General features: G+C 37.7%; 1 protein-coding gene across 2 annotated transcripts in view; it reads left to right on the forward strand.

The window, feature by feature from the left end:
* Window positions 1–24,836, forward strand: part of LOC124711439 (dentin sialophosphoprotein) — a 93,016-nt gene that overhangs the window by 61,490 nt on the left and 6,690 nt on the right. For both annotated transcript variants that reach the window (XM_047241519.1, XM_047241527.1), the window contains 2 exons: window positions 2,453–2,636; window positions 17,095–17,161. In XM_047241519.1, coding sequence (XP_047097475.1) covers window positions 2,453–2,636; window positions 17,095–17,161 — 251 coding nt within the window. The remainder of the gene's footprint in view (window positions 1–2,452; window positions 2,637–17,094; window positions 17,162–24,836) is intronic.

Consider the following 24,836-nt stretch of genomic DNA (forward strand, 5'->3'; position numbering starts at 1 on the left):
TATCCAAATAGGGGCAATTGAATACATAACTTACTCACAACCAATTATAGAGATGTGGAATAAGTCAGTGAATATATTCATAAAATTAAAAGCCATAAAAATTGATTTTTGTGGTAGAGTAATGACTAATTAGCTTTAATAATAGTTTCGCGTATGCCATTATAATCAATGTGACAGCTATAAGTAGAGATATTGGGAAAATAAATAATCTGATAGAAGGATGTTCATAATTTTGTATTTTGTAAAACATGGAATTAATGTTATTAAATAGCTTAGAAATATTTGATGGTAGGTCTCAAGCAGAGAGATAGATTGGTAATATAAACACAAAGGATGTAGAGGACATAAATTGTATGTCAAGTAATATGTTGAGCATGTCACGTAGGTAATTGAGCTCAAATATTTTCCCAGCAGGTCAGGTGTAGAAGGAAAGACAGATAGCAATCATCAACCCATTTTAGTCAATCTGCATGACATGAAATAGGGTAAAGTGTCTCCTTTAGTTCCACTCAATAACATTTTAGTGCAATATGTCATGAAAAAAATATTTCACTCTTCAACAGTCTGTACTCTAACATGAACTTCTGTGATATATTAAAACTACACCATCCGATCAAAAGGATCTGGACACACAATAGCATTGAGGGAGGGGGGGTTTGTCCACCCTGTGCCTCAACACTTTGCTGACAACACTTTCAGTAAGATGTCTGAATGTACATGGAGGAATGGTAACCCATTCTTGCTCAGTAACTGAAACAATAGAAGATAGTGATGTTGGATGCTGAGGTCTGGAGCAAAGTTGACATTATAAGTCGTTCTGAAGGTTTTCTATGGGGATCAGGTTGGGACTCGGGGCAGGCCTATCCATTTCAAGAATGTTATTCTCCACAAATCATTGTTTCACATGCTGCTCTATGACAGGGTGTACTGTCATGGTGATACAATCAATCAACATCTCCGAACTGGTGGCGGAAGTGGCCGTGCGGTTCTAGGCGCTGCAGTCTGGAACCGCGAGACAGCTACGGTCGCAGGTTCGAATCCTGCCTCGGGCATGGATGTGTGTGATGTCCTTACGTTAGTTAGGTTTAACTAGTTCTAAGTTCTAGGGGACTAATGACCTCAGCAGTTGAGTCCCATAGTGCTCAGAGCCATTTGAACCATCTCCGAACTTTCCCTATACCGTGCACAGTAATCAGTGGTGTAAAATGTATTCATATTCTCCCACATATAGTGTTTTCTCTACTCCAGTAACCAAGAAAACCACTGCCATACCATATGTAACACCTCCTACGGACTTCACTGTTGGTGCTATGTATAATGACAGGTAATGTTCACTAGGTGTTTCCCAAACCCAAACCCTTCCATCAGATCCATGGGCTATAGCATTATTCACCACCCCCAGTGACTGATTTCCTGTCATCCACTGTCCAGTTGCATCACTTTTTCACCACCTGAAGCATCACTTAGCATTGACTATAAAATGTGTAGTTTCTGATGAACTATTCGACCATTGTACCCCATTCTTTTTAACCCCCTGTGCACATTTGTTGTGCTAGCCGAACTTGTGGCAGCACTTTGGAACTCAGGAATTATTCCTTCTGCTGATTTGATGCAATTTTTTATTACCAGCCTCTACAATGCTCAACCGACTCTCGCAATCAGCACATGATGTGTGCCTGGTCGTGGGTTAGCGATGATTGTTTCTACGCATTTCCATTTCACAATCACATCATCAGCAGTCAGTTTGGAAAACTTAAGAATGGTTGAAATGTCCCTTATGAATTTGTTACTCATGTGATCTAATGATTAGCTGACGTCTGAAATCACTGAGCTGTCCTGACTGCCCTAATTTGCTGTTACTGCTTTCTACTGACAACACAATACTCCTCACTTCCTTCTGTACTGGCAGGTGTGCCTCTCGTGAAACCTAGCGATCAATCCGTATCACATAGGGATGCCTGGACATTTTTTATCAGGTAGTGTATGTGGCTGATATAGATGAGCCTTTAGAATTGTATGTGAATTTAATTTTGTTTAAACAATATTATGAAAAGAATAGTTGCTACTCACCATATAGCAGAGATACTGAATCACAGATAGGCACAACAAAATGCTTTTGCCCAACAAGGTGTTCATCGGAGATGTGTGGTCAGAGATATATATGTGTGTGTGTGTGTGTGTGTGTGTGTGTGTGTGTGTGTGTGTGTATTTTCTATCTCTGACGAAGGCTATGTTGGCCAAAAGCTCATTTTCTGACAGTGTTTTTGTTGTGCCTATCTGTGACTCAGCATCTCCACTATATGGTGAGTAGCAACTATCCTTTTTATGATAATGTACATTCCATCCTGGATTTTCCATTGTTTAATTTTATTTAAAGGTTTATTTCTGGAATAAATTAGTTTACAGTCAGTGACTTCAGGAAATTTAATTTTAATTTTCATTTAAATTTCAGCTACAAAATAAGAAGGCAGAAACTACGTTGCCACCCGACGAGGATAGTTCTGATGAGTCAGAACAAATACAACCTGTGTTACATGCACCACATGTAAGAGGGACTTCTCACGCTGACACCTCAGATGATTCAGAGCTGCTAGATAACAGGATGGCAACTGAAACTCAGAATAGGACACTTCGGGGTATGGATCTTCATTTAGGCTTAACTAGTCATGCAGACACTTGAGTGCTTGTTTATTTATATTCTTGAAATCAGTTGATTCGACCCACAAAATATCACTAATTCTGGAATGATTACATTCACATAATTAATAAAAAAGTTTATGCCACCATTACAGTAACAAAGTTAATACTCTGAATGTTAATCTGTAGAATCTGTGTAATGTATATGTAATAAGCCATGTAAAATGATTTTCTGCTCTAGCTTAGTTGGTAGCCACACCATTCAAACATTTGTGTGACATGTTATGAAATTTTGTATTTCCATATTAATAGAGAACATTACCTGCTACAGATATGCTTAGTCAAGGTCTCCAATTCTGACAGTGACACTTTAGGTACCAGTATGTTGTTTCAGGCCACAAGTAACAAAAAACTGTTGACTGAAACTTTTCTTTGTCATGCAGTCTTCAAAACTATGATGATAAGAACAGATATTGTGGTTATATTTTATGAATCAAAGGGAATATCTATACCTTCCTGCATAGTAAAGTTCATTTTGTGATCTACCCCTCCCTCGTTTATTGTCACTACTGTCTACGATTTAGAAATCTTTTCATAAGATTTGAGAGGAGTAACATTTACAATAAATGTTGATGGTGTTGAGACAGGAACCAGCCACAAATTTATTTTAGGTTCCTTTATTCAAAAGGTACCGTTACCGGTTTCGAATCATTACAATTCATCGTCAAACAGCTTTCATGCTTTCATTAGAACATGTGGTGCATTTTTTATTGATTAGTTGTCCTAAAATATAAATAATACATAATTATAGGCATGCCACACAGATGGTTGCATTACAGATTTGCATTGGGATGTGACTTATGTGAAACGTCAATTTGGAGTATTTGTTTTTATAGTTTTCGTCCAACAGATGATGTTTGTAGTTTCCGCCACGTTCTTATCATTGCATACATAAATTTGTATAATTGAGCACTTTAGATTTGTCACTGAATACATTTCCACCACATTTTTATCGTTGCACATGTAAAAATTTGTGTTGCTGAGCACTTTAGATGTATCAAAGAATACATTTCTAAGATGTACCACATGTTTTGATAGATACAAAGTGTTTACAAAGATATGAGTGTCAAAGAAGCTATGATATATTGTAACATTATGAAGATGTCCCATGTTTGGAGAAGGATCATATATTCACTTATGCAACTGAAACGCCTTTTACACAAGTACAGAGAGACAGTGATTTTGTGAATATTAGAGTGAATACTGTTACATTAATTATATAGATGTTCCATGTCAAAGCTTTTTTGGGTAAGACAGTACATTATTTATTTACATTTAGCATCCTGTCAATTGTAGTAACATATAAATATGCTACTTGATCTGCAGATAGGTTTAGGAATATTATTTGCTCTGGAGGGTGGAAAATAATTTTTGGAAATTTTTCAGGAAAGTGGTGTTAGCTAACAGAGTTTTTACATTAAGGGTATAGTCTGGGGCACTTCTTTTATTTTATTTCTATTTCTTCTAATATATTCATAGTGGCTCCTTTTTCTGCTAGATGTAAAATTTTTTAAGTTGTTCTCAATGTTTCTCACTGAATGGTTTTCTTTAGCAATATGGGCTGCAAATGCAGATTTGTTAAAGTTGCTAAGCCTTAAAGCATCAATGTGTTCTTTGTAATTAACTTCAAAACTTCTGCTTGTCTGTCCAATGTAGAATTTTGGACATTTATCACATTTGAGCTTGTATATTCCTGATTTACTGTAGTGACTCTTGGAGGTATTTACATCATGGATTACTTTTTGTTGTAATTTGTTATTTGTGGGTTAGCTGATTGTGATATTTTTCTTTTTAAATAAGTTTGCTATTTGGTATGATAGTGGGCCTATGTATGGGAGAGCAGCATATTTAGGTTTGGCTTCTGTGGCACACTGATTTGGTTTGGTTTGGAGCGCATGTTGTGTGGATTGCTGTTAAGTGGATCTGTGGTTTTTGTTTGCATTTTGTTGTGGAGTTTTTCTGTTATTATGGGTTTATATCCATTGTTATGAACAACTGTTTTAATTATTTTGGTTTCATTTTGTTGCTCTGTGTCACTTATTGGTACTTTTTTAAAGTGCTCAGTGATACATATTTACATATGCAACAATAAGAATGTGTTGGAAATGTATTCAGTGACAAATCTAAAGGGCTCAATTATACAAATTTATGTGTGCAATGATAAGAATGTGACAGAAACTGTTGGATGAAAACTATAAAAACAAATACTCCAAATTGACATTTCACATAAGTCACATCCCAATGCAAATCTGTAATGCAACCATCTGTGTGGCATGTTTATAATTATGTATTATTTATATTTTAGGACAACGGATCAATAAAAAACGCACCACATGTTCTAATGAAACCATGAAAGCCGTCTGACGACGAATTGTAATGATTCGAAACCGGTAACAGTGCCTTTTGAGTAAAGGGACTTAAAATAAATTTGTGGCTGGTTGCTGTCTCAACACCATCAACATTTGTCTTCAAATAACATCCACGGTCTCCGCCCATGTCATCGTATGCCAAATTTGCATTTACAATAAACTTTTTACTTACCTTTTCTCGCGTAGTTTGCTCCATTTCTTCATGCCTAGGATAATAACAATATACCAAATGGTTTACAATTTTTCTTGACATATGAATTTGTGTAGTTTACTATTATTATTGTTATTACGTTATAAGTGAATCCAGAAACAAACATAATAAACAATACTAGAATGCATAATTAATAATGAAATCTGAATCTTAAATATTTAGCACACTTAAGATTTTCATTATTAATTATGCATTCTAGTATTGTTTATTGTGTTTGTTTCCTCATCTTGCCAAAAATTGTGACATGCAAACATACTTTGCATTTTTGTGCTGCAGGAGAGTAGCAGAGAGAACAGTGACAATGGAAGAGAGAAACAACAGTGCTATCAGAGAGAGTCATTGACTGGATCCTCTCAGTCTGGTGAAATGTAACTCATAGATACAGGGGATGGTGTGTTTTGGACCAAAATTTTAACACGTGGGTATAGGGGAATACGAGGTGCTGTCCAAAGTTTTCGGGACTGGTGCTGCCATCTGTTGAAAACCTTACATTTGGTCTAATGGTCACCATCACCCTTGAAGTAGTTGCCATCCACACGTGCACACCGGTCCCAGTGCTTCTGCCACTGGTCAAACATTTTCTGGAAGTCTTGTTCTTTGAGGTTGCTTATCACCATCAGAAATGATTCTTGAATCATCTCTAGAGTGTCGAACCGATGGCCTTTCAACTTGAGTTTCAGTTTTGGGAACAGCATGAAGTTGCAAGATGCCTAATCTGGCGAATATGGTGGGTGGGGTACAACCAACATGTTGTTTTTTGCCAAAAAGGTCCTGGTGAGCAAGGACGTGTCACAGGGTGTGTTGTCGTGATGCAGCAGCCAGTTCCCTTGACGCCAAAGTTCGGGCCGTCGTCGCCGCACATTTTGACAGAGCCATCGCAAAAGGTCACAGCAGTACGCGGAATTCACCATTTAGTTGGGTGGGATGAATTCTTTGTGCACAATTGCCTTGGTATCAAAGAAAATGATTATCATGCTCTTCACTTTGCTCTTCACCTGTCTCGCTTTTTTGGGTCTTGGAGAGCCCGGGCTCTTCCACTGGGATGATTGTTGCTTTGTCTCTGGGTCCTAAACGTAAATCCAGCTCTCGTCGCCAGTGATAACTCGTGATAAGAAGGTTGGATCATCAGATGCGGTCTGATAAAAGTCCGTGCACACTTTAACACGCAGTGCCTTCTGATCGGCAGTCAAGATCCTTGGCACAAATTTTGCAGCGACACGATGCATTCATCAGTCAACATTCGTTGACATGTCCCATGACCAATACCCAATTCATCCGCAAGGTCTTGAATGTTTCGACGTTGATCTGCAGCAACCAATTGTTGAAGTTTGGCAACAATGTCTGGCATTGTGCGGCTAATGGGCCTTCCAGTGTGAGCATCATCTTCGACATCTGTACGGTTGGCCGTGAACCGAGCATGACACTTGTTGAATCATTGCAAGGGCCTCCGTAGCACTTTTCCCAAGATTCGCACAGAATTTGATACACATGCACTGTTCTGTTTGTGGATCCATCGTAAAATCGCCACACACCAAACACAGAGTATTACAAAAATCACTGTGGACACGCAACACCTCCCAGCTGAATGCCAGTCCGCACGCTGACTCATCAGATATGCAGCTCTCACCACCTAGTTGTGCAAAGATCTACTACCACTTTCCAGATGGCAGCACCAGTCCTGAAAATTCTGGATTCCACCTCGTAAGTAAGTTGGACCCCCTGCCCGAATTTTTAAGCTGCAGAGGTGTGGTGGAAACAGTGGCAGTAGGAAAAGACGACAAAAGGATTCAGTGTAAGTGAGAGAGGAGGCATTGGAAGAGAGACATATATATAAGCAGTGGAAGCAAGATGGAGATGCTGTGCCTTCCACAGAAAGGATTTTCTCCCATGTAAGAAGTCAGTGCACTTTCAGGATCACCTATTGCCAAATCCAAACTTGACATAAACTTTACCTCACTGAAAACTTGAATGAACTTATTCGTTGTCTAAGGACTCTCTTTCAGCTATTATGTTTGGAACCCCACATCTAACACATGTCTCACATTTTTATCCTTGTGTTCAGCTGCTACTAAAATAGTGTTATATTCACTATTGCTTTCCTCAATAACTCCTCCCCCAGTTAATCATTCCATCTAACTACTCTTCTAGTCCCTTTCTCCTCAACAGTGATGTTGGGAGGATTACACAAAAATAGCTTGATCAAAACATTTCAACAGTCACCAGATTATCCAAGAATAATTTATCATCATCAGGTTTTCAATTGTTTTCACTGGGCTGCTGCTACTCTTTCAACCAACATTATCTTATTACTTGACTATCCCTTACTATATCTTGAACTAAATTTTCTCATACTGAGATAGTCCTTGTTGGCTCTTCCAAAAGCTGATCACGCACTAAAACCAGATTCCAACTCCTTTTCAAACTTCAACTTCTCAAAACTGTGTGAGTCATATCTAAAAAGTAAGTACAGTTTTGGAAAAAAACTCATAAAACATCATTTTTAAACCAAAATTTATTTTTACAAGAAAGAGCATTTCTTTAATTGTTTTTCTATATGGTTGCCACCATTGTTCAGACATTTGTCATAGCAGAAAAGCAACTTTTCTTTTTTTTCTTCATAGAAAAATGCAACCAGTGAAGATTCGCTACTGAACACCGTTTTTTGAGTCTTCGTTGCTGTCAAACCACTTTCCTCCAAAATCATGCTTAAAGTTCAACAGCAAGTAGCAGTCATAAGGTGCGAGACTGGGGCTGTACGGTGGGTGATTGAACTGCTACCAACCGAATTCTTGAATAAGTTTTTGAGTGACACCAGTAAAATGGAGATGTGCATTGTCACAAAGCAAAACAATGCATTGACTGAGTGTTCCACAGCTTTTGTTTTGAATTTCACATCAGTGTTTCACAGTATTGTATCACATTGAAGACCATTCCTGGGGAGGAACTCGACAAGCAGAATGCCCTGTGTGCTCTAGAATACAGTGCTGCTCTAAAATACAGTGCATATGATTTTTTGTGCTGACAATTTTTGTTTTTTGAGGGGATCACGAGTGCCTCCACTCCATTGAGTCTTGTTTTGATTCTGGATTGACATGACAAACCCAGTTTTCATCACCAGTCACAATTCTGTTTAAGAATTCATCCCCTCATCACTGTATTGGGTAAGAAATGTCAAAACACTGCCAAGTTGTTTCGTTTTGTGGACATCCATAAGCATTTTCAGAACACACCGGATGCATTTTCAGAACCCAGGGGGAACACAATTTTCAAAAATTTAAGCAGTTGGTGACAATCTCATCCAAAACAGTTTTTGAAAATTTTGGGAACTCACCACTTACTGTGAACCATCTGTTTTAGCCATGGGTTCGTCCACCATTGAACTGTCTCACCCACTTTCTCAACATTCCATCAGTCATTACAACATTACATCAGTCATTACATTTTCACCATAAATCTCTACAAACGAATGGTGAATTTCAGATGACTTAAGATTCTTTGCATTCGAAAACCGTATTACAGAATGCACTTCACAGTCAGTGTGCTTGAAGATTGTCTTAAACATTTTGAATTATCACTAATAAATGTAAACACAACAATTTGACTGTAATGGATTCAGTGTAAAGATAATGAATGAGTGAAGTGAGTGTGAATGTACAGAACTGTGACACTAGGGGTACAGTTGCAGACGAACAAAATAGTACTTATTTTCCAGACGGTCCTTGTACATAGAACTTAACCCCTTGTAAGATGGTATTTATTATACAGTGCATTCTTATAATGATATCCATGTTCAGCTGTGGTGGTGCTAAAAATTGCTGTCTCACTGCTACTATTCATGTTATATTAAAATATATTTACTTCCAAACTGATATACATTGTCTGCCTGTAGCCCCAAGATTTCTCACACCACACACTGGAGTTTCTATGATTCCTTTAATCCCAACAATAAATTCAAATGAGGTTCTTTACATTTTCTCTAACTACTGGGACCTTCTCTTTCACCTTTAACATTCAGTAACAGCTAAGAGCCACTTCATCTCAGATCTACTGATCTCATCTTCCCACAGTAAATCCTTTCTTATGTGTTTATCTAGTAATCTTGTATACACATTTCCTGCTGATTATTTCCCTACACTGAAAAATTTCTACAAATTCTGATACAAACTGATATTCCTGTTTCAGTGAGTTCTGATTCTCTTTCCTGTAATGTTGTGAAGAAGGTCCTTATTTCATCTCTCAGACTGTGACCTTCCATTCCTGACACCCCTTTCATCATCTCCTTGCAGTTCCCTTGAAGGACGTTCCAACATCTTTACACTGATGCTCATCGTCCATTGCCCACTGTGTCTGTCTTCCTAGTCTATGATCTGCTCTTTACATTGCCAAGCATTTTGTTCTCCAAGTTCTCCCTCATTCAAATCATATCCCATCATAACACATTCTTATTTCTCATTTTTCCCCCATTCGCTGCCATACCTGATGCTAAAAACCTTCTCTAGAAACCAACCCTCGATCACGTTACCTACAAGGTTGATCTCGTTAGATTTATGCCAGCCCATAGGTGAATCACAACCAGATCCTTTCATTCCCACACCTAGTTCGTCAACTCTCTGACTAATCCTGGGTTCTGTTATTTTTAGATTTTGTTGTACACGCTCACAAGAGCATTTCACAATGCTATTACCAGTTTTGACTGTAGTCATCAGACTAAACACACATGCTGCAAGTGGTTTCCATGGTGTTGTTAACAGTGCTCAAGATAACAGTAACTCTGGTTTACTAGATGGAGGTGAACATCCATCAAAAGTGTATCTTGCATTCCTCAAATCCATCTCTGACTATATAACCACTAAATTATGACAAGCCCACAAGTTCATATGTTAATTTACTGTTATCTGACTTCTATGTAAACTGTTAATTTTCCTTTTGTTGTTGCAGTTTCTCCCTTGAGTTCATTCCACTGATATGACTGTAATAACGTCCTTGCCATGATTTGCAGATACACAAGCCTCATAGTTTCTTTTTCTATGTTCCTTATACTCCCAGCATAACTCCTCCAAATATGTAGTTCAATTAAGATTTTTTGCTACCTCGACACCTGTGAGGAATGTCCAGCAATAAAGAGCACTCAATTGCTTAAAAATCCAAGAGCCAGTATATTTATTAAATACATCAAACACTAAATTTCAGCATAGTCACTTTCATTTTCAATACACTTTGTGACCTGACAGATGAGCTTTCTGATATCTTCATCAAAAAAGTGTCCTGATAGCATTCTGAACCTAATCGTTGGTAGAACACTTTTTCACTCATAAACAGTTTCAGGGAAATGACAAGATGAAAATCTGAAGGTGGCAAATCAAGGTTTTGAGCTGGATGATTAATGACATCTCAACCGAATGAATCCAAGAGTTGCAGTATTGTGGTGCTTGTGTGGGGACTTTTATTTTCTTGCAAGAAGCAAACTCTCTTCATCAGCATTCTCCTTCTGCTCTTCTCTATAATCCTCCATAGTTTTCTAGGGTTTCACATACCATGAAGCATTAATTCTTCCCCCTGGGGCAGAAATTCAATGAAGCCAAACCCTTTACCATTCCAAAAGACAAAAGTCGATGATTATTTAAAGCTGAAACAAGAATTTCAAATTTTTTATTGATGGTGAGGAGGGATGTTGTCATTACATTGTCTTTTCTTCTCGGGTATGTAGTAGGCCACCCACATTTCTTTGCCAGTCCCAAGAAAGAAGAAGAATAGTTCAGACATCAGTTTGGAGAGCTGTAGAAATTCCTATCAAGATGCAATTATGCTGACTTCGTATTGGTATGTGAGCTGTTTTGGCATGTAGCTCACACACAGTTTTTGAAAACTGAGTGTTTCTGTAATGACTTCAGGCAACATTGTGTTCATCTTATCTAAAGTCATTTGATGGTCACAACAAATCATTTATTTGAAGTTGTACATCATCTTATCAGCCACAATTGAGGGATTCCCATTCCATTGTTCATCTGTTCTGGCAACTTCAAACTAACAACACGTCTTGTAACATTAGTTGTGGTTCATCACAATATCGTCATAAACTGTTTTGATTTCATTAAAAATCTGGAACAGAACATTTCCTTTTGCAAAGAGAAACCATATTGTGCTCCTCACCTTGCAGGTGATTTGGAATACAGATACTCATTTCAAAATGCCATTAAAACGAGAGTTTTCAGCCAACTTTGACAAACTATTGTGAATTCTACTGCCAACACCTTGTTCTGGAACACAGTGCTGCCAACATTGTTGGGAAAGAATACTTTTGAACATCAGAGGCTCAGTACTCTTACTTTTGCACATGCATCACATTTTGTATCCTTAACACTTTCTCGCAAAAGGAAATAAAGTGAAAAGGGACTTGGCAAGGCCAATACGGAACTGAAAATTAAAGTGACTACATTTTATCAAATAGTCATACAGGATGTGACACTCCTAAACCACAATTGATCATAGACTTGTAAGATGTGAGAGTTTATGCAAGAATAGATAGTGCGTTATTGTATGTGATACCCTAAGTTCATTGTCATGGAAATTGTAGGTTATACAAATATAGACAAAGCAATTATAGCAAAGGTACTTATGCAAACAACAGAAAAAAAGATTCAGGTAGAACCAGGGAAAAATATTATTTAAACTTACAGTAATAGGAACATAATAGTTTGACTTGAGTAAAAAAAACACAGATAGCCAAAATAAAACGAATGACATTCCAGAAGTAATGGCAGGTGTGAGGCATGAAGTTATTCGGAGTCGGAAGAAAAGGAGGGCACCAAGAGCTCGTGATATTTCAGTAGACATGATTAGAGGTCAAGGTGGTGTAATCCAGAAACTACTTGCAAAATTATTTAAAGAATAGTTGTGAAAGAAGATGGCTCCCCAAACCTAAAAAAATTCCATCATTACTCACCTTCACAAGGAAAGATACAGACAAGAAAAGCTATAGAGATGTCAGCAGCCTATCTGTAATGTACAATATGTTTACACTTGAATGAGACAAGTCAGCGATCTGGCTTTAGTAGTGAATAGAACACAGTGGACCATTTGGAAGTAATGAAGGAAATTATACAGCTGAGCAGTGAGGAAGAACTATCATTTTATCTGGTGGTATTCATAGATTAGGACAAATCTTTTGGTTTAGTACCAATAAAATCTGTTCTAGCAGTTCTTGAGAAACAAGACATTGTTTCATTGTATATTAGTACACGGAATAGTATAGACATCAGTGCTACAGTTGGTAGCAGACTCATTTTAGTGAAACACTCAACATTGAAAGAGGAATCGGACAGGGAAATTCCACATTACTGAAAGTATTCTTAGCAGTCCTAGAGGAAATTTTGAGATCTTTAGTCTGTGAAAACAGAAAATGAACACAGGCTAATGGAACATATTTGTGAATCACTTTTTTTTTTTGCAAAAGATATTGAACTGTTCATGTCTAGTGCAGTTAAACTTTATCAGTGAGTGAAAGAACTTAATAAAGGATGTTTGAAAGTTGGTTTAAAAGTCTCCTGCAATAAAACTACAATAATTCATAAGCAACATATCCAAAAGATAAAATTACAAATTAACAATAAAGTCGTGGAACCAGATGATGATTTTTGTGTATATAGGCAGCTGGAGATCACAACTAAATGAAGAGCAAAATAAATCAATAGAGTGTAAAAAAAAGTGGCTGGGAGGCTTATGGAAAACTAAATAAAGTTTTCCAAATTAAGTCCAAATGTATCAGAAACAGAAAGTCTAGAAGAGACTTTTATCCAGTAATGGATGTTAAATGCTTGCAGCTTGGTGTGAGAAACAAGGGTGGAACAAGGACAGATCCTGGAAGAATCTTATACATTTCAAAATACTGTGAACTGCATGGCAGATGATACTTCCCATTGTACCGCTTATTAGGACTTCTTCCCACTCCTTTCCCATATCGGGCATGGGAAGAAGCATTGCAATTGATATCTATGGAATTGTGGAATATTCACAGACTCCTCACTTAATGCTGGTTCTTGAAACTTTAGAAGCAGGCTTTCAAAGAAGAGTTGGTGTCTCTTTTGAAGCATCTGACAGTTCAGGTTTTTCAGCATCTCTATTATAAACCTCAGACCATTTAAACTGCCCTTCTTTGTATACATTCAATATGCTCTTGTAGTCCTATTTGTACTGATGTCACTCTCACATGATCAGTGTTGTGGGATGAGTGACATTCGCATTTTGTAACCTTACTTTGTAAATTGATTTGCATTTTCCCAGTATCTTACCAATGAGTCAAAGTCTGCTATTTGTTTTAGCTATTACAGAATCTATTTGATCATTCCATTTCATATCTGCAAACTGTTACACCCAGGTATTTAAATGAGTTGCATGATATCAGTTGTGATTCATTGGTATTGTTTTCTTAGGATACTTTGATTTTTTTCATTTTGTGAAGTGCTGAATTTTACATTCATTAACTTTTAAAGGAATTTGTCAGTCTTTGCACCACTTTGTAACTTTATCAAGTTTGTTGAGCATTTGTGCAGTTTATTCAGACAGTGCTTCATCATAGATGTCCTTATCAGTTGTGAAAGGCTGATGTTACAACTAATATTGTCTGCCAAGTCATCACTGTACAATATGAACAGCAAGGGTCCCAACATACTTCCTTGAGGTACACCGGAAGTTACTTGTGTGTCTGTCGAAAATTTTCCATCCACGATAAAATGCTGCATCCTCCTTATCAACAGATCCTCATTCCAAATAAAAATATTTTTTGGTACCCCATGTGATCATACTTTGGAGAATAAGCGAAGGTGCTGGTTAAAATGCTTTTTCGAAGTCAGGAAATATGGCATCTACTGGAGACCTTGATCAAAGGCTTTCACTACGTCATGTGAGTAAAGCACAAGTTGTGTTTACATGATGTGGTTTTGAAAACCATGCCGATGACTTTTGCAAGGAAGTAATTTGTAATGATTCAGATTATGAAAGACGTAGTTGTAGCCTTTCCAAACACATCAATTGTGATTAATAATATTAAATATTTTGTAAGCTCTGGATATGTATCAGCTGGTAACACCATAGTTTTTAAGAATTCCACTAAACATTTGAAGATAAGAATATTGGTTCGTTAGTGAATGTACCTTTTAAAAATTAAAATTGTCTTATAGCAGCAAGATGTGTAACAGTTTTGACATTCAGTACTTTCTCAGTGATGTTATAGAATGTTTTCATAAGAGAAATAGGACAGTATTATGTAACTTGTGTTTATCTCCTTTCTTCTAAAGCAGTTTTATAATTGAAATTTTCATTTTGTCTGGGAGGAAACCTTGACTGTCACAACCACTGGATACAGCTAAAATGTTACTTAATTGATCTGGGCAGAACTTGCAAAGCTCACTGAAATTATTATACCCAGCTGAGAATCATCTACTATTAAATAAACAGCGATTTTCTGTACTGCAATTCCAGTTCCGGGGAGATGCTCATACCTGTTTAAAATTGGTCGTCGTAGATTTTTGCAGTTACATCTTGATTTCTTTGTGTGTTACATATCAACATTTAAAACTATGTATGATTCTATTGAGAGCAGAAAGAGATGTAGAAAGACAGAGGGAGGGGGAGAAGGAAGAGAGAAAGGTAAAGATGAAGAGGCAAAAAGGGAGGGGAGAGAGAAGGAAGATGGGTTGAAAAAATGGGTGGAGGGGGAGATACTCACATCTGCATAGCTCGGAGAAATTTGTGCTGGAGGTGAGTATCCAAATGTCCTGCCTGCAGAAGCAGCTGTTAAGTCATTTTTGTTGTGTATAACACCTTCAGCAATTGGATGGTCAAGTTTGCAGTTTGCCACAGTTTTGCAGTGGCTATTTATGCGAGTAGACAGTTGATTATTTGTCATGCCCACACAGAATGGCTGTACAGTAATTGCAGCATAGCTGGTATACAACATAGCTGCTTTCACGTGTAGCCTTGCCCTTTATTGGTCAGGAAATGCCTGTGACAGGACTGTGGTAAGAGATGGTGGGTGAGTGTATGTGACAGGAGTTGCACCTGGGCTGACCACAAGAGAATGATCTGTGGGGGGCAGGATAGGGATTAGGGTTAGAATAAGTATAGAAAAGGATATTCTGTAGGTTGGGTGGGCAGTTGAACTGTACCTGGGGGGCTGTGAGTAGGATATCCCTCATCACAGGATACAGTGAGAGGTAGTTGAAGCCCTGGTGGAGGATGTGGTTAACCTCTTCAAGACCAGGGTGATGCTAAGCGATTAGAGGTGTGCTAGTCAGTGGCTGTTAGTAATACAGCACACATTCAACCTAAAATCAAATCCTTCCCACACTTTAGTTAACACATACAAAATAATGGAAGTAATACCTTGAAGTGAAATTACAGAGTCACTTTTAGCAAACTGGAGAACGCAAAAACTAAGGAGTCACCATTTTGTGTGTGTGACACTGCAAGTGGGAAGATGACGAAGCAGTATTTGCACCACACTGATCTAATTTTGACCTTGAACCAACAGTCTACAACACTTACAGATGCTACCATGAAGAATTTATGTGTGGGGCATTATTTTATGGAACCTTTTATAAACTCTTAAATTTCTCAATCACCATCATGTTCTGCAGTCTTTTTGCCTATATTTTATTTAGACAGGGTTGCCTAAATTTTTTGATGTGATATGCCAGTCCACTTTTGTTTGCACTTTATCCTCATGGTAATTCCTGGCTTTTTTGTATTATTTGTATTTATTCTTATATTTCTTTTGTAAAGCCACCTTCTTTATTGTTGTTATTTCATTGTAACAAATTTTCTTTGAATTGACACATTTTTTACTGTAGATGTGACCTCAGTCTACACCTCAGAGACGTGGTTTGAAGGCCTTAATCGTTTCCTTTGTTTACCGATCTAACCTTTTTTCTTGATGGAGGGTCAGTTCAATTCTGATAAATAGTAACATCAAGTCTCTGACATTACTTGAATTTGGGAAAATTGGCTTCGGAAACAAGATTGTAGGTGTATACATAATTTTCCAAGTATGTGTTGCCAGTAGTATGTGTGAGAAAATTTACTGTTTAGTCTCAAAGCATTAAATTACTGCTTTTATGTCCATTGAACTTGGTCAATAGAAAAGAGTCCAGTTGCTTCAGTAAAAGACAAAGGAAATTCACTGAAGGTACCCTATATATGCTACAGTTAACGGTTGTAGTTATTTACAAGCATTTCAGTGTTATATATTTCAGAATGTTGGTCCAAACAGAAATTCTGTGCATCAATTTGTTACACATTTAGTACTTAACAGAGAGAGCAGAACTTCACTTTTCTCTCTATTCCCTGAAGTATGTAACCTTCATTTTATAATCATTTATTAGAAATTTTTCTAGACTTGAGAAGACTAGAAGTTTACTTAGCTTATGACACAAGTCTCTAAAATCCTAGTGTAAAATCACCTCTTTTTATTTTCAGAAATAGTTAGACTATTTTGTCTTTATGTAACTACTGTAACTGAGTTGATGGAAGTATCTTTATTTTGTGATTTCACTTTTTTTACAATATTTATTTAGCATTTAAAAATTTCATAAAATAACAGAAAACAAACACATTTGAAAAACAATTATGTATATTTAATGTAGCCCCTAAATTGGACATTTAATTTAATTTGACTAAGGCTTAGTTGATATACTCATTTTTATTCTATTTTCTTATTTCTCACCTTAGCTAGTGCGCGTATTTGTGACAGTTACTTTAATCTAAAATAAAATTAACATTTTCTTGTCTTCACAATTATAATTTCAGAACTACTTTTTTCAGGTAACCAAAAAGAACCATTAAATACTGGAGAAAATACTTCTATGCAAGGAGAAGGTAAACTGGGCAGGTAAAGTAAACTAAACTTTCCTACAGTCTTGAGTATTTTGTGTTTGGAGTTCATAAAGTTGTGTTCATTAATTGTTGATAAATGTGGTATACTTACATTGATTTTTTTTCTCGTTTGTGTCACTTGTTACGTTACCGCCTACAAATCCAACTTCTGTTGATGGAGTATCATTTGCCATAGTGCTGTACCTAATGTTTTCACAAGGTATAAAGTCTCATGAAAATTCAGAAACAGTGTTATAAAAGTGCTTCTCATCATTCTCATTTTTTGTGCTGTGGCTCACTGACAAAACAAACCCCAAAGGTGAGAATTTAAGAAGAAAGCATTCTTATATGACTATTAGTCATGAGTCCCATGCAGTTGGCATCTTTATGAAGGAGAGGAAATGAGACAGAAACTATACCAGAAAGATCCTAGGCGGCATGCACAATAGCCAAACCCTAAGCCATTTTTGTGACAGCAGTGTGTCTTAGATTTGATGACTTTGAGACATTATACCTAACATCAGAATATAAGATGAGGCTGTGGAGGTATTTGTCAACTATGTTCCAAATTGTTGAAACATAATTGTTCAAATTTAGGTATTGTGAAGAGAGAGCAAGATTTCAGATACGTTCAGGAGAAAGAAATGGTAACAGTTGGATCTCCTACTTTTCAATTGGGTGAAAAGTAAATGTTGTATGTTAATTAACCATTAACTACTACCGATGCTGGCAGGAACACAGTTATTATGGAAGGGTCGCTCAGGCCACCTTTTTGTTATTATATACAAAACCAGTGTTTTGCTGTGTATGTATTTTCATGCCCTGTTGTTAACTGCATTTCTTAGAAGTTGGACTTAATAGAAATTTGAATGTTTTCAAACAATGCAAGATTTAAAACATTTAAGCAAATAAAACACAACAAAATTTGTGGTCTATTAAAAAGGCTGGTAGTTAGCTCTCTGCTCACTCACAGATTATCATCAGGAAGATAATAATACAGATTTGCAACACAACTAGTTGGAAAAGCACACTTCAGTTATGAGAAATTTTATACAAAGTCACCTTTCAGTTTACTGCTCATCATTTCAATGTAGGGTGACTATTGCACTCCATAATTCAATGAAGGGAGAAACTTTCTCACATTTTACTTTTAAAAGAACAAATATAAACTAATTATGTAGTCTTGTGAGGCCCTGAATATTTCAACCTGCATGCATTTAAGGCACTTGTTTTTCATTTTTTGGGCTGTTCATTTGGTGTCTGAGGCTCATCATGTATATGAAGTAGTCTTCTGATGGTGTCACTCAAGTCTGATGGCAAGCATCCAATAGAAAGTCCACACTTTTTGTGAGGCTCAGCAAGATCTCTTGCTATAGTCTTCATGAAGCTCGATCTCGTCATTACATCTGCCTTTGGATAAGAACATAAGAATTCACACCAAAGGTAACATCCACTAATGTGAAAGGCCATCTTGTCTTCTGGCAACTTGATGAATAAGCTGCACACCTTTGGTCGAGGCAGTCCACACCTTCTTTTGTCTTATTATAAAACACTAGCCTAGCACCCGCTGCTTCACTTGCGTAGACTCTACGGCCAGCAGAGATTTATTTTATTTTATTTAATCAAATTTAAATAACTGAGAAGTGAAATACCTATTTTTGTAAATTTAGCATTACATTTTTTTAATGTAACGAAATATTTCTTAAAATTTTCGTCCCCTATTGCACTCCCTTAGGGACTGAATTTCCAGAAACTCTGAAACACGTATTTTTTTTTTTTTAATTTCTAACTGAGAAGTCAACAAATACCAACTGTCATAGATGTAGCCTTAAAAATCCATTAGTAGTTCTTTAGTAATTATTTATTTTCAAAAAAAGTTTCACCCACTATTTTGTCCCTTTAGTGGCTGAATTTCCAAACATGCTGAAACATTTATTGTTTTTTCTGACTGAGATACCAACTACCAGTTTTTGTAGTTCCAGTTTCAAAATTCCCTTAATAGCAACACACTTTCAAAAGGCCTTTCATCCCATTTCACCCCTTACGAGTGGAATTTCAGACAATCCCTTCATAAATGATGCCTACAGTAAAAGATCTAGACCCTCTCTAGACTCCACATTTCTATCCTTAGAAGTTCGGGCTGGACAATGATGAATCTGTGAATTGGTGTGACCCTGTTTCACCTCCACAGGGGTTGAACTTCCAGAAACAGTGAAACATGAATTTTCCCCTAACTTAGAAGCCAGATTTAAATTTTCATAAATTTAGTTTTAAAAATGCTTTCATAATAAAATATTTTTATAATAATCTCATCCCCTATTTCATTCCTGTAGGGGTTCAGTTTCCAAAAGCACAGAAACAAGTATTTTTTTTATTTGTAATTGAGACATCAAATACCAATGTTCATAGATGTAACTGCAAAGCTACTTTAGTAGTTCTTTAATAATGATATATTTTTGAAAATAGCCTTCACCCGCTACTTCACCCCCATAGAGATAAATTTCCAAAAACTGACTGAAAAACCAAATACTACTTTTCATAGGTCTAGCTTCAAAATTGCCTTAATAGCAACATTTTTCAAAAATGCTCTTCATCCTGTGTTTCATCCCCTTAGTGTTGGAATTTTGAAAAATTCCTTCTTAAACAGTGCCTATAGTTAAGATCCCCACCTTCTCCAAATTTCCTCCAAATTTCAAGTTTCTATCCTTAGTGATTTGGGCTAGGTGGTTATCAGTCAGTCAGGTTCGGTCAGTCAGTCAGTACATTGCCTTCTATATAGAGATGTTGATCTGAGGTTTTTCTGACTCGTGATCATTGTTTACTGCATGGTGCATAGAAGAGATCCGCATTGCAGCTTTGGGCTTCCTGGGTACAAAGGAAAACAGTGTCATGTCTTCTGTAAAACCATTAACAGTTGCCTTCACATCTCATTTTTTATTAGGCAGAAACTGCTGTCGTATCTTGTTTTTCTTTCTTTTCAGCATACCAGTGTATGTGAGGCCTTTTGTCAAAGGTTCATTGACTAGCTCTACTGATGAGTACCAGTTGTCACCTGTAATACTTCACCCTGTGTTTTCAATAGGTTTCACCACTCAAAGAACAGCCTGTGTGGGAACACTGTGACCTTTCTCATAGTATGAAAGGATATCACCATCACTTCCTTTTCTGGAATAAATGTACACATTATACAAGTGATTTATATGAATATCAGTGAGGCACTGAGTTTTCAAGCCATATTTTTCCAGTTTATTTGGCATATACATTCTAAACCTACACTTTCCACAGGTAGGTATAAGCATTTCCTCTACACACACTGTTACACCTACAGTGTAGTAAAGTTGAAGTTTTCAATTAAATGCAGAAAGATCTGTGAAATTATTGTTGACTTGTCTGGTTTCTTCCTCTCCTCCCGGACATCTGGGTTATCAAATCGCAATGCAGATAATGAATACAGAAATCTTTCTATAGTAACAGGTATCTGAAAACACCTCTGCCTGTCCTGTTATTTGCAAATAAGCTATAAACCAATTCATTCCCAAATTTCAAAACTGCTGAAAGCTTAGATAATTTCAGATTTGTCCATGGAATGATTTCATCTAAAATATCTTGGGTAAAAAACAGGTTCAATACCTCTAAAGGAGCAGAGTTTGCTCTGAGACTTCTCGTTCTTACATTAGCTGGTGGATCCTGTTTTCTCCATTGAAAACATTTGTTCTGGCCAAAGTAGTAAGCTTCTCCATCGTCGTCAGCTCTCACATCTTCATTGTTGTCAGTTTTGTGCTCTGAATTAGTGCTGTGATCATTAAATATCTCAAAGTCAGGGTCATTATCGCTATCACCAAATTCTTCATCTGAGGGTAATTTGTCTTATGTAAAACATGTCACATGGAAGGTCCAGCTTCCTCCACTATGGAGAAATGGTAGCATTCAACAGAACAATGACATGCAAACACTATTGTACATACTGTGAGACCTCTAAAGAGCCATAAATAAGAAACAAAGAGCAACAACAGTGCAATCGTTCTGGCATGTGTAGCCTGCATCCAGTAAGAAGATAGACAGAAGAGTCCATTTCACTTTGATGGACTGTGTGAAATATCATGAGACGAAAAATTGTAGCAGTCTGAGAGATAATCCATAGTAATTAAGGGTTACGTGAAGATTTTATGGGAAATAACTAAAGTGAATCTGAATAACTCGTAAGTAGTGCTGCCAGGAACAATTTTGCAATAGATGTATTTCTCGTTGCTGTTCTGTAAGCTTTAGGCTCATAGTGCAGGGATATTTGTAATTCTCTGTTTAAGACCCGTCTTTCATACTAGCAAAGTATGACATGAGTCCATATCTGCTCTTCAGTATGTTCTGTCAGAAAAGGAAAATTCAAGTCAGAAAACTATGAAACTATGAGGAGACAGAAAGGCTAGCTACTACTTATCTTCAGAAGGCAACATTCTAAGTGCTGCCAGTATGTACGCAAAAGTGCAAAAAACTTATTCTGGTTTTAAGAACAGTTATTTCCATCCTCTGGGAGCAAAGTAACACCAAAGGAATATTTAAAATTATTTACAGAATGCTTGCAAAGGGGGACAATTCCTCAAAACTGCAATGCTGTCATTACTCTCATTCACATAAAAGTGGACATACAAGATAATGATGAGCTACAGACTTGTCAGTCACTATCTATAACATATACAATATTCACTGAAATTATCACCGCAACACAGAAAAACAATTACATTTTAATGAGATAAAGAAAAAAGCTGATTTTAGAATTGGATACAAAAGTGGTATAAAGCTTAGCTTAAGAATTTCATGAAGTCATTTACATTGCATATGATTATATCTGATAACATCCTTATTTCACTTTTTCATGCAGTTACTTTATAAAAGATGCATAAGATAGTCTAGTCGCAATTTCGTTTAATGTGGAACACCATACTGTGATCAGAGCATCTCTTGTTTCGTTCATACTGCTGTAGCGATTGTTTTTATGTTCATACAAATTTATTGTTACTCTATTGTTGACAGAAATGTTTTTGGAATTATTTTATATGGATTGGCAAAGTGTAAACATATGATACTCAGTAGAACAAGAAATCAAGGTAAAATACGCCGCAGGAAAAAAGGATTAGCACATCTAGAATGACAACTTTGATTTTGATTTGATGACGGAATATGCCACTTGAGGGATAGGAGATGTACTGATAATGGTTTCAATGTCATCCACCAACAGATAGGGTAGTGGCCAGAGTGCCATCTGTGACTATCCCCTAATAGGGAATACTCACAGCCAGAAGGCTCTGTGTAGTGCAGACTTGTGAAGCAAGCAGCTTCTATGCCATAGAGGCGCACTCTGCTCCGTACAGCCAGCTGAGCATGTTAGAAAGGAGTCAAGTTGTGGTCTCCCTATTGTCGGGATGATCCTTTCGGAGAATTGCTAGAGAAGTTGGACCTGCAGCATCAGTTGAAAAAAGATGCTGGTAACAGTGGTCATGTGAACATTCTCACATCAGTAGATGAGATTCTGGACATCCACTCAGCACAGATGCCTGCCAGGATCATCATATCATAAGGACAGCTGTGGCAGATCGTACGGCTACCACAGCGCAGTTAAGAGGGCTTGTGAGCCCAGATGTGTCAACACAAACCATTGTGAACTGGTTATTAGCAGTGGAGCTGTGGGTACACACACCACTTACCCGTCTTCCGCACATTCCACAGCATCAATGTGCATGGCTCAACTGCACCAGCAGAGGATCACTTGGAAGATGGAATTGCATGTTATTGTCTTCTGTGTGAAAGCAGATTCTGCCTGCAGGCAAGTGATGACCATTTGTACGTACAACATAGATATGTAAGCACTGTCTCATTGGGTGCATTTGTCCAAGACACACTGGTCCCATCCTAGGCATTATGGTCTGGGGTGCAATAAGCTACAACTCTAATTCACGTTTGATGATTCAGGGGAGGGAGGGGGAAAGGGGGAGGGTAACCAGCACTCGGTACGTGCAGAAAGTTGTTAGAGCCACTCTTTTGCCATTCACGCAGTGGCAAAGTGGTGTGTTTTTCCAACCAGATAATGCTCACCCACGCACTGTCTGTGAAACCCAACATGCTCTGCAACATGTGCAGCAACTTCCCAGGCCAGCATGATTCCCAAACTTGTCTCTAATCGAGCATGTGTGGGATATGGTGGGGCAAAAAGTGACTCATGCGACTCATCAGCCAACAACTTGTACAAAACTATGGGAACAGGTAGAGCGGGCATCGCATAATGTATCCCAGAACAGTATTCACCATCTGTATGATCAACTGAATGCCAGAGTCAGCGCCTGCATTGTCACCCATGGAGGCTACACCACATACTAATGTGGGTGTTTCAGCATGGGTTGATACCTGATACCTCAGAACCATTTGTGCTATTATGTGTAAATGTAATTATTTCATGTACTCCATATCCACTGTTGCAACCATGAATCTTGAGTGAATTAGAAGCCTCTAAAAGGACGTACTTCTTTTTTTGGCAATATATGACATTTAAATCATGTGATATTTTAAAGTGATGTAGTTGGAATTGAAGCAGCTGTGTAATGTACTCTATAGATGAATATCTTAACAGGGACTGTTAGACAAGCTTAAGTAAAAATGTCTGTTAGATTTCAGTTTTGATGGCACTTGATCACAGCAGTCAAGATTAGGTATTTGTGTATGATAAATTTATTAAAAGTGCATAACTATGTTTCATTGTGGTAGAATGTAACAATATTGTGAAAAGAAAAGTTGCTAATCAACATACAGTGGAGATACTGACTGGCAGATAGACACAACGAAAAAACTGTCGCAATATCAGCTTTCAGCCAACAAGGCCTTTGTCGAAAATAGATGATACACACTCACATACAAACACATAACTTTCACACACGACTGCAGCCTCTTGTAGCTGAAGCCATACTGCGAGCAACAGCAACAGTCCATGATGGGAAGGGCAACTTGGGTGGAGGCTGGGGCGGGGAGGGGGAAGGATAGCAGGGTAAGGGTGGGGGACAGTGAAGTGCTGCTGGGGATTATGCAAGGACAAGGTGGAGAGAGGGTAGGCAGCTAGGTGCAGTCGGGAGGTTAGATGGAGGGCAGGGGAGGGGGTAGGAGAGTTAGCAGAAAAGGAGATAAGTAAAAAGACTGGGTGCATTGATAGAATGAGGGCTGTGTAGTGCTGGAATGGGAACAGGGAAGGGGCAGGATGGGTGAGAAAAATGACTAACAAAAGTTGAGGCGAGGAGGGTTAGGGGAACGTAGGATACATTGCGGATAGAGTTTGCACCTGCACAATTCAGGAAAGCTGGTGTTGGTGGGAAAGATCCATATGACACAGACTGTGAAACAGTCATTGAAATGAAGGGTGTCGTGTTGGGCAGCATGCTCCGCAACAGGTGGTCCACTTGTTTCTTGGCCACAGTTTGTAGGTGGCCGTTCATGTGGACAGACAGCTTGTTGGTTGTCATGCCCACATAGAATGCAGCACAGTGGTTCCAGCTTAGCTTTTTGATTACGTGACTGGTTTCACAGGCAGCCCTGACTTTGATGGAATAGGCGATGTTTGTGAACTGACTGGAGTAGGTGGTGGTGCAAGAAGGCATGGGACAGGTATTTCGTGTAGGTCTATTACAGGGATATAAGCCATGAGGTAAGGCAGG

Source organism: Schistocerca piceifrons, chromosome 1 (genome assembly GCF_021461385.2).
Source record: "Schistocerca piceifrons isolate TAMUIC-IGC-003096 chromosome 1, iqSchPice1.1, whole genome shotgun sequence".
NCBI lineage: Eukaryota > Metazoa > Arthropoda > Insecta > Orthoptera > Acrididae > Schistocerca > Schistocerca piceifrons.